This window comes from Nematolebias whitei, chromosome 1 (assembly GCF_014905685.2).
Source record: "Nematolebias whitei isolate Nwh7 chromosome 1, NemWhi1, whole genome shotgun sequence".
Lineage (NCBI taxonomy): Eukaryota > Metazoa > Chordata > Actinopteri > Cyprinodontiformes > Rivulidae > Nematolebias > Nematolebias whitei.
This window is the reverse complement of record NC_056498.1, coordinates 51,148,726-51,159,063: the sequence shown is the minus strand read 5'-3', so window position 1 is coordinate 51,159,063 and position 10,338 is coordinate 51,148,726. Positions and strand designations below refer to the sequence as shown.

Genomic DNA, 10,338 nt, shown 5'->3' with positions numbered 1-10,338 from the left:
GATGGAGAACGGAAGATCGGTGCGACCCTCTTCTGCAACCTATATATATATATATAAAAACTACTACTTATACTACTATTCCTACTTCACTGTTTTTCACTTATCACGGGGCTTCATGGTACAGATCCCCAGCGATAAACGAGGGACGACTACTGTACTTTATTCTGCCTCCGACTAATATTTAACACTCAGATACATAATAATTAAAATAAAACTAACTTTTATTTACAGTTACCTTGGTTGCAGAAGAGGGTCGCACCGATCTTCCGTTCTCCATCCCATCCACCTCCTGGTCAATCTGATGCAGAAAACAAAAACAACGTACGTGTCCATATATATTCGTTCAACCTTTATTTATACAGACTAGTCTCAGTGAGTCACGAGGACTCGGTTTCAAGAGAGACCGGTTTTAAACGAAGAACACAGACGAGGTACAAATAACAATAAACAGCCATAAAACGTATATAAAATGAAAAGTAAATAAAAGTAATGCTATAAAACACAATAAAAACAAGCACTATATAAATATTTGGTCTTAAACAATAGTGGGCAGCATTAAGAAGATTACCTTATAGTTGTGGGCACTTAAATATTTAAAATGTCCAAAGCAGACATGAGAAAGGCAAATTATGATGGTGATGATCAGAATCGCAAAGGTAAACTTGGATGTTGCAGCGGAGAACCCTGAGTGAAGAAAACAACTCAACTTATTGTACGCATTTGGTTGTATATTCAAAACAAAGAGGAAAATAAAAATAAATATTTGGTCGTTATATAGCAATTTGTCCAGTAGATGGAGCTGTTTTCTTACCAGAACGGACAGTGGAAAAGAAAAGAAGCCAAAAGAGGCAGAGAATTGGTGCAGCCACCACTTGGTTGACGGCTCCAGAATGGATTTTCTTGTCCAGTTTGGTCGGCAGGTAGGCATAGTACATGTTGTACCTGTCCGCCAGGTGTTTGAGTAGCATGTACATCAACCCTGCACAGAGATACAAGACAAGGAAATCAGCAGAACTAATCCAGTTAAGTCTTGTTGATAAGCCTAGAGACCAGAACTCCTGGATGTAGCGTGACCGTCCTCTGGTTGTTTTATCGGCAAACTATCTCGATTTGAAACAGGAGTAATCCGGCGTGAAACAGCAGCACTCACCAAACGGGACGATGATCGGGCAAGTAATGCTGTAGGTCATAACCACAGTGAAGACACACATCATCCAGCCATAAGCTGCTCCGAACTGAAACTCATAGGCTTGATGCTAAAGAGACACACAAAAGATATTACTGATTTACAGTATGTTTTTTTAACAGATAATTAAGGTAGAAAATAAATGATTTTAAAATCATCAGCTGCCGGTTAAAAGATTAGACAACTTAAATAAAGTTATCCATAGAAAAGCCAGGAGAAAGATGTAAATCCTTCATGTCACACCTGAAATGTTGCTGGGAAAACTTGCATTTTTGATTTCATTATTCATTTTATAGTGTTGTCCAGATCTGACCTTGAAAAACTAGTCCATGTCTTTATCGCTACCTGACTGGACTACTGCAACGTGCTCTGTGTTGGGGTCAGTCAGGTCTCCGTTTTGCATCTCCAGCTTGTCCAGAATGCTGCAGCTTGCCTCTTAACAGGAACTTGTAGGTTTGAATACATTACACCAGTTTTGTCCTCCCTTCACTGGCTCCCTGTACGTGCCAGAATTGATTTTAAAATTATCCTGTTGACCTTTAAGTGCATAAATGGCCTTGCGTCCTCTTATCTCTCTGAGCTCCTGGAACCTTATGTTCCTTCCCGGGCGCCGAGATCATGCAATCAGCTGCTTTTGGCTGTTCCAAAAACCAGACTGAAGCCCAGAGGAGATCGGGCTTTTTCAGTCATGGACCCCAAACTTTGGAACAATCTGCCCCCCAACATTAGGCAGGCCACTTCACTTCCTGTTTTTAAATGTCTGCTAAAAACTCATCTGTTTTCTCTGGCGTTTCACTTTCACCACCTTTGCTATAATTTCGATCAAACAAATAATTGTTTTTAAGTGTTAATCTTGTTCAATTCTAGTTAAAATCCTCCCGTGCACGCTCCTGCGGCCGCCATTTGGCAAACAATCGATTTTTGGCACAACACCGGCCCATATTTCTGGGTTGTCGGCAGTGATGCATAATAGATGCGACTTATACGGCAAAGTGGCTTTTTTTCTCCCACTTTATTAGACATATTTGGACTGGTGTGACTTATACGGCAGTGCAACATGTACGGCGACAAGTACAGTAATTGGTTAATTATCATTTGCCTTTGCTCGTGTCTGTGTTGGTGTGTCTTTTAGCAAAAGATCTCGCGAACATCTGTTGTACGCCTTAACTTTTGATGTCAACATTCAAGATGGCTGCCACATCCAAATGACCTTAAAAAATGTTCAAATGTCTGAAACATTACTACAGTAGCGGCTGAGCTTTGTTCACAACACAAACTTGAAGCGCCTTACTTTGCATAACAGTTTTACTCAACTGTTTGTGTCAACTCATCTTTCTGTTAGTAAAATATATCATGACCCGCTGAACATATTTTGATGAAATGCTTAAAGTAACGTTAAGTTAGGTTCTCTGGACGGTTTCTTTGTGTTGAAACATTTTGTCTTCCATCCAAAAGACTTCATCAGTCTGAGGAGCCACAACAAACTCAGTCTTATAAATAGCACCTTCACATAATGGGTCAACCAGTTTGATGGTGCTCAGATCGTTTCTGGTGTCCGCCCTCTCCCCCACCGACTCATTTGAGACAGTCATGACGGTTTCTTTGTGTTTGTCCTTCTGGTTGACCCACTCTGTGAAGATGCTATTTATAAGACTGAGTTTGTTGTTGCTCCTCGGACTGATGAAATCTTTTGGATGAAAGACGAAATGTTTCAACAAAAAGAAACTGTCCAGAGGACCTGACTTAACTTTGCTGGATTTTTCTACCTGGATTATTGAGCATGAACTTTGATATGCTTCAAGTAATCATTGAATGTTTGTCTACACAACCCAATTTAAGATGGTCACCACAGCTAATGGGCATCAGCCAACACAGACATGGATTTAATTCAGTCTTTTTTTTTTCCTTCTTTCAAATATTAATCCTAAACTTGTTGGTGTTGTAGCTGAGAGTCATTCACAACACATATTCTGAGCGCCAGCACATCTCACAGTATCACAAGATCAAGCAAACTGTCATTTACAAAGTTTGACCAAACGGCCATGTTCTAGCAAAGAATGACATTTACTTAAAACTGTGGCACGAATGATGGTGGGTGAGAGGCATTCAGTCAAAGAGATCTAGGTCTTCAGAGACCAGAGGTTTGTAACAAGTAGGATTTAAAGCATGAAAGCATCAGTGGTCACAACAGAGAAGTGAAGATGAATTATGAGTGAGATCAGAACAAACCTTTTTAACATTCCTCCGTTCAGCCGCAGAGCGAGCCAAGCACAGGCGGATCATGTACATGAGCAAACCAGGGATCCTCAGAAGGTCATTGGCGTTACCGATGAACGCAGACGCAATCACATAGTTCACAAAGAAGGCGCCATTGTCAGGAAGGAAGACACACCTGCGGACAAAAACAAACAAACAAACAAAAGACAGTGAGGAACAGATGCCTCATGCTCTGAACTGGCTCCATTTTGCACAGGGCAACACTGCCACATGCTTTTCTAGGATTTGTTGTATTAAACATCAATCTGATTAAAAGAAGTTTTATTAATCATCTTTGTTGTGTAGCTGCACCCTACGGAAAATATATGGAGAAACCACAAACAAAACAGAAAAAGCACTTCAGCCGTGTAGATTTCAGCTGAATCTCATGGAAATTATTTGAAAAACAACAAGAGGAAATACAGGAAATACAGCTAAAACCAAAGCATTCCTGAGGAAACTGAAAACTATCAGAGGTTGAAATTACCAGCATTAGCACACTGTACTGACGAGACGAGCGTTTCAGACCATCTGTAAGAACAATTACTCAAAAAAACGACTTGAAATTTGGATTAAAACCAAGCTATACATAATCTCCATCTCATTATTCTTGGAAAAGTTGGAAACATTCAAGGCAAAAAAAAATGTACAGCAGACCCTCACTTATCATGAAGGTTACATTACAGACACCCCCGCAATAGGTGAAAGTCCGCAAAGTAGAGATGCTATATTTAATTTAGTATTTATACATATTTTAAGACTTTATAAACCCTTCCTACACTCTCTAAATGTTCTTAACAATGTTCTAAACTCTCTAAACGCTCTAAAAGAGAACAACAAAAGTGAGCAGACAGACTGATGCTACGGTTACTGAGCCAATCAGCGCCCGGGGGCGGACTGGACATCGGGAGCACCGGGACATTTCCCGGTAGCCTGGTCCGCTCAGTGATCGTCGAGAGGGATTAAAGGCTCGGTTCCGGTCGTGCTAGATTATTTTAAATAAACAATCCATGTCGCTCACTCTGGTATCTGCCTCAGTGAAGCTCCCACAGCAGTGATGGGGAAAGACAGACCCCGCCCCCCTCCTTTCTCTTTCTGAGGCTCGGCCAGCTCTCTCTGCTCTCTGCCCCCCTCCCTCTTGGAGCTCCCTCACCTCCAGGAAGGAGCTCGGCCACCCCGCACGGCCTCTACTCAGCCTTCCTCCCTCCAGCGAACCGGGGAGGGACTTTGACTTTTCCCTCGGCCGCACGGAACCACTCACCGGGTCTTGGTCCGGACGCGAAATGGGAGAAGCATCCCGAGGGGACAGACAGCCTCAGAAAGAGAAAGGAGGGAGCGGGGGTGGGGTCCGTCTTTCCCCATCGCTGCTGTGGGAGCTTCAGAGAGGCGAATACCAGAGTGATGGTCGCCCTCCATCAATCAGCCAATCGTGTGTCGTGTACAATCTTACGTTGAAAACCGGAGAAAGAGTGAGTCCGCAAAAGTCAAACTGCTAAGTATAGAGGGACTACTGCATATGCAAAAGGTAAAAACCTAATCTATCTTGTTTATGGTGAATTAAAAGTGTGTTTATGAAATTCAGACAATAGATATACCTCTTAGACTATTGAAATGTGCCACAATAATCAATCTTATTGCCTCACGAGTACTTAGCAAGGATATGGTCACCTTTTTTGAGCCTAAATCTTTGATTTTTTTTTTTACTTGTGAGCAACAAATTCACATTAAAGATCCATAAAACCGTGTTACTTACTCAAATCGCACTTTAGCATCTGACAAAAACTTTTTGTCAAAAAGCCATCGGAAGAAAACATCCAAACTGCAAAAATACAATTAAAGAAATGCATTAGCCAAAACACGTTTAGAGCAACAACTAAATTCATCGTATTGATGGGCTTGATGAAAAGGCACGCAGACCTGCTGAGTCCTAGAGAGGGCAGCAACAGGACCATAAAGATTAGGAAGGTGTAGCACTTGTGCATCGTGGTCCTGTTTTCTCCTGACCTGTACAAACAGACAAACCAATAACACAATTATTAAAAGATAAATAATGCTAGGCAAAGCAAGCTCTTAAATTTTCGGCTCATTTGCCCCACTCTGGGCCCATGAGCAAGGCCCTTAACCCCCAATCTGCTCTCTAAACAGGTCTCTCTTGAAAATGAGTTCTCGTGGCTCAATGAGACTACCTGTATAAATAAAGGGTAAATAAAAAAAATTAAAAAATTGAAATAAAAGGTAATCATACCGAGTCCAATGGGCTTCGAAGAAGGCAGAGTAGTAGACAATGGTAGGAAGCAAAGCAGAGAAAGACCATAAAAGAAGGGTGGGGAAGAACTGGGTGATGATTGGATTCTGGAGGACAGATAAGAAAAAACAAGATATTTGTGTTAAAAATGTGAATATTAATGAACTGGACTTAAATGCTGTCAAAGCAAATTACTTAATATAACAAAGACGACAGACTATATATGTAACTGTTAGCACTAACATTTAGGTACTCCACTGGTTTGGTAACATTGAACTTGTCCATGGTGGTGATGATGATGGCAGGGGTGGTGAGGAAGAAGAGGAGAAGGAACAGGACACAGTTGATTATGAAAAAGCGGAGCCACCAGGAGGCTCCTCCCACCGACAGATGCTCCCTGTTGGGAAAAGAGGTTACACTGCAGTCAGACTAACAGATGACCTGCAGCTATGGAAACAGCTGGTCAGTAAACTGACACTGCAGCTAAACAACTAACTCATCATCATTTGGGGTTATAGTCTTTCTAAAAATGGGCGGAAGTCTATTCCATCTCATTCTGTGCCTGCACTAATCTCATTCTGCCTCAAAAAATGTTCCCATTGTTTCCAGTCTGTGGCTAGTGTTCTTACCAGTAGACATTTTGTGGATCAGGAGCGTAGCTGACGGTCCAGTTGCGTACGTTCAGCCTGGAGCTGAACTGAGACACTTTGGGCTCGCGACGGCACTTACAGCCCTGACACTTGCACGCATTAAAGTCCTTTAAGATTCTGAGAAGAGGCATCCACCCAAACAAAGAACAGATTACATTCGGCACCGAGCAACACTGTTAGTTCAGGGACAGCATCACAATCACGTTCACTTACTGCGAGAAAGTTAACTTACATGGCAGTTATGGACTCATTCTGAAAGGTGATGAAGGCCATTCCTAAAGGTTTCTTGTTAACCTTCTCTCTCTCCTTCCTGTATTCATCTTTTAATTGGGCCTCCAGCTTGGTGTAATAGCTCACAGCTTCTTCCTATTAAAAACAAATCAAGAGAGGAAAAGTTAAGTTTCTGGAAAGTAAATTATTTGTGTTTCTATGCTCGTTTCATTTTTCCGAAGGCCCAACGCTTTATGACGTTGTTTTCAGGGCATGTATCAGAATCAGATGGGACTCATTAGATGTGGGTTTTTGACAGTCGAGAGTAGATCACAAGACAAATAATGAAAAACTTTGAAACCAATGACTGATTATTGTTTTTTTACAAGCTCTACTGGTATGGTTGAGACCAAATTATTTAAAATTAATTGTATAAATACATAAATTGACCATTTAAATGATCAGATTTACAGCAAACTTATTTTTCTCTCATATGACGCATCACAAGACCTTAACATTTAATAATTACTGGCATAGTTATATATAGTACTGTATTTTTTACCATATAAATTGCAACTTTTTGCATAAATTTACAAGGTCTGCAACTTAAACACCGAAGCGACTACTATACGTTTTTTCCATCTTTATAACCCAATTTTTTGCTGAGATTTGACGATTTCATTCATTCTGATATGGAAAATATTGAACACTAACATTTTCAGCTGCTAGAGGGCGCTCGAGCGATATGGCAAGCCAAGTGTCTCATTAATAGGGAAAAGTGGCTATTAATGAGACACTTGGCTTGCCATACAAAGCCACCTTCATCTCGCTCCAGAACTCCTGGAGCAAACGTCAAATCAGCTGCATGTCGCCGCACCGTCCAGGCGAAATGCAGCTGATTTGACCATTACAGTGCATTTATTAAGGAAAAGTTCAACAGAGACACACCTTTACTATAATATCGAACAAACAAATAATTGTTTTTAGGTGGTTATCTTGGTAAATTTCAAAGAAATGCACAGTGAGTCCTCCCTCTGAGCGCTCTCGCAGCTGCAAATTGGCTTTTGAAATGCAGCTGATCTGACCAAATTGCATTTATTAAGGAAAAGTTAGACCGAGACACACCTTTGCTATAATTTCGAGCATATAAATACTTGTTTATAAGTGTTAATCTTGTTAAATTCTTGTTAAAGTCCTCCTGTGCACGCTCCTGCGGACACAATTTGGCAGCCAATTGATTTCTGGCACAACACCGGCCCACGTTTCCGGGTTGTCAACGGTGACATGTAACAAATGCGACGCATCAGAGGTGACGCATAATCGATGCGACTTATACGGCGAAACGACATATTTATGTTTTTTTCCCCACTTTATTAGACATATTTGGACTGATGCGACGTGTACGGCAGAAAGTACGGTATACAGAATTTATATGTCAATAATTCACGTTTACATTGAATTGACTCTTACGGTAAAAATTAGAATTTTGCACATGTTTAAAGCAGGAACAGACTTTTATATTTCTTATGGTATTTCCCCTACAAAATGCTTTATGTGCAGTCTTGTCTTAAAGTGTTGTGTCAAGATAAATAGGTATGTTCCTCTGACCTGCTCGCAGCCTTTAATGATACAACAGCAAAGGTGTCCACAGGGTTTTGGGTTGATCATGGTTTTATCGTGCTCTTTGGCCTGCAGGTCAAGAAAGAACTTCTTGCTGCGCTCTGTCTTCTTCCTGTGTAGAAAACATCAGCTGTGTCAGGGAGAAGAGCCATGCCTGCCACGGAGCAAATAAAACTCTTCTAATAGCAACTTAAAAGTCAAAAAAATGAACAAATACAAACAAGATATAAACGCTGATACCGTTCAGAGTTGAGATACATCAACTTGGCCACATCGTAACAGAGGCGAGCTTCCAGAACACTGCAGTTCTCATAAGCTTGTCTATAGTAAAAAAAAGAGGTAGTGAGGAGGCGAAAAAGGCACGAAGAGGTTTTTTCTTTTTAAAAAAAGCACAAATGCAGAAACATTACTTGAAAAGACAAAATCAGCAACATGTATTTTACATTTGATCTGCCTTGTTATGTACTTTTTACAAGCCAAAATCAGATTTTCTATATTTATTTGTCTATAAAAACTCTTCCAGTCAGGATTTTTTAAGCAGAGCGGGAAGAAATTAAATATTTTGGTAATACCAGTTGACCAAGTAGGAAGTGAGTCAAACCACCCCTCCATAATCATACACCATCTTGACACATGACCTGCCTAATTCTGCTCATCCGTCTTCTATTATGGACAATTACCCAAATAAATCTGCCATTGTCTCATTTTACCAACGGGCGTGAGGACAAAACAGCAGCTTTAACAGAGGAAGGCACGACTCTAATGCATTCTAATACAGTTACCACCATGTCAACAGATGGCATGCCTTTATTAAAGAAATAAATATTATTGCAAAGAAATGAAAAAGCTTACTCGAAGTGTTGCTTTATCTCATTCTCCTCAACATATTTGGAGATGCCATTAACAAATAAAGTGCGTTTCACCTTCATGGAAATGAAAAAAAAAAGAACAGAAAATTAATCACTTCAACAAAACGGACATATTTGATATAAGGAATGAGCGTTGTTTTCAATGAAATCATACCAGATCGTCCTCTTTGTAGTGCATCCTAGACGTGTGCCGCCTCATGCTGATCACAGTCAGCAACAGGTAGAGAAATGCAAACGTAGTGTGCAGCCACAGTAGTGCATTACTGTCAAAATAAAAAATATAAAGGGTTAGAAAAAATAGACTCAGTTTGCAATGCATGGTTTAGGCTAAATGAAGGAGACAGTGGAAGTATTACTCACTCTGCATCCAGATTACCAATTGTAGTTCGTCCAAAATTATACGCATCGTTGTCTGTAGAAAAAAAGGCCAAACAATGAGGCGTTTAAAGGACGTCCGTTGACTGGAAAACTCACAAACAGATGTCAGTGTGAAACATGGTTGACGATTGTAGAAAAAAAAACTGTAAAAGACCATTTAGTGCCGTCATTTCCATGAACTAAACAATAAAAAAAAAAAGATTTAAATAAATCAACCCAAGGAAGAAAATACAACTGGAACTAAAATCTATATTTAAAACAAAAAATGTATTAAATTACATGAATAAAAATGTTATTTCTCATCTAATAAGTTCTACTTTCTTCTGTTACTTCCCTAAAACTTATTTTTTTCTTCACATTTAGCACACATGTTGCTCAATAAGTATGAAAATCACACTTTACCATCAATAATAGTAAAAAAGGACATGAAATATGCTGTATCTGGTAACATTAAAATACATGAGATACGATATAGATTATATATATATATATATATATATATATATATATATATATATATACACATATATACACAGTAGTCCCTCACTACTTGGCAGTTCGTTTATCGCGGACTCGCTCTATCGTGGTTTTGCAAACTAAGATTGGACATGACACACAATGGGCTGATTGATGGATGAGCCGCACGATCAGCATTGAATTTTTATTTAAAATAAATTATTTTAAATTATTTAGCACTTCCTGCACCTTTGTGCAGCCCACACTGCAGGATAAGCTTCTTCCTGCAGCTGATCAGCTGTTCACCATGCAGAGCCAAGTGGGCGTGGTCAAGAATGCTTGCAGGTGGAGAGAGAGAGGGAAATCATGACATTCTGTACTCTTTTTGAGTATTTAAAGTTTAGAAACATCGTTTAGAATACTGCAAGAGTGTGGGAAGGGTTTAAAATGCCTATATATATATATATA

General features: G+C 39.9%; 1 protein-coding gene across 1 annotated transcript in view; it reads right to left on the bottom strand.

Moving 5' to 3' along the window:
* LOC119424998 (CSC1-like protein 2) overlaps positions 1–10,338 on the bottom strand; it is a 31,730-nt gene that overhangs the window by 13,943 nt on the left and 7,449 nt on the right. Inside the window, exons 8-23 of the mRNA XM_037692555.1 lie at positions 9,397–9,448; positions 9,191–9,299; positions 9,020–9,090; positions 8,408–8,488; positions 8,156–8,279; positions 6,570–6,703; positions 6,317–6,454; positions 5,931–6,084; positions 5,688–5,794; positions 5,360–5,446; positions 5,196–5,261; positions 3,416–3,578; positions 1,151–1,256; positions 812–979; positions 569–684; positions 236–298 (exon numbers count right to left, since the gene is read on the bottom strand). Coding sequence (XP_037548483.1) covers positions 236–298; positions 569–684; positions 812–979; positions 1,151–1,256; positions 3,416–3,578; positions 5,196–5,261; positions 5,360–5,446; positions 5,688–5,794; positions 5,931–6,084; positions 6,317–6,454; positions 6,570–6,703; positions 8,156–8,279; positions 8,408–8,488; positions 9,020–9,090; positions 9,191–9,299; positions 9,397–9,448 — 1,739 coding nt within the window. The remainder of the gene's footprint in view (positions 1–235; positions 299–568; positions 685–811; positions 980–1,150; positions 1,257–3,415; positions 3,579–5,195; positions 5,262–5,359; positions 5,447–5,687; positions 5,795–5,930; positions 6,085–6,316; positions 6,455–6,569; positions 6,704–8,155; positions 8,280–8,407; positions 8,489–9,019; positions 9,091–9,190; positions 9,300–9,396; positions 9,449–10,338) is intronic.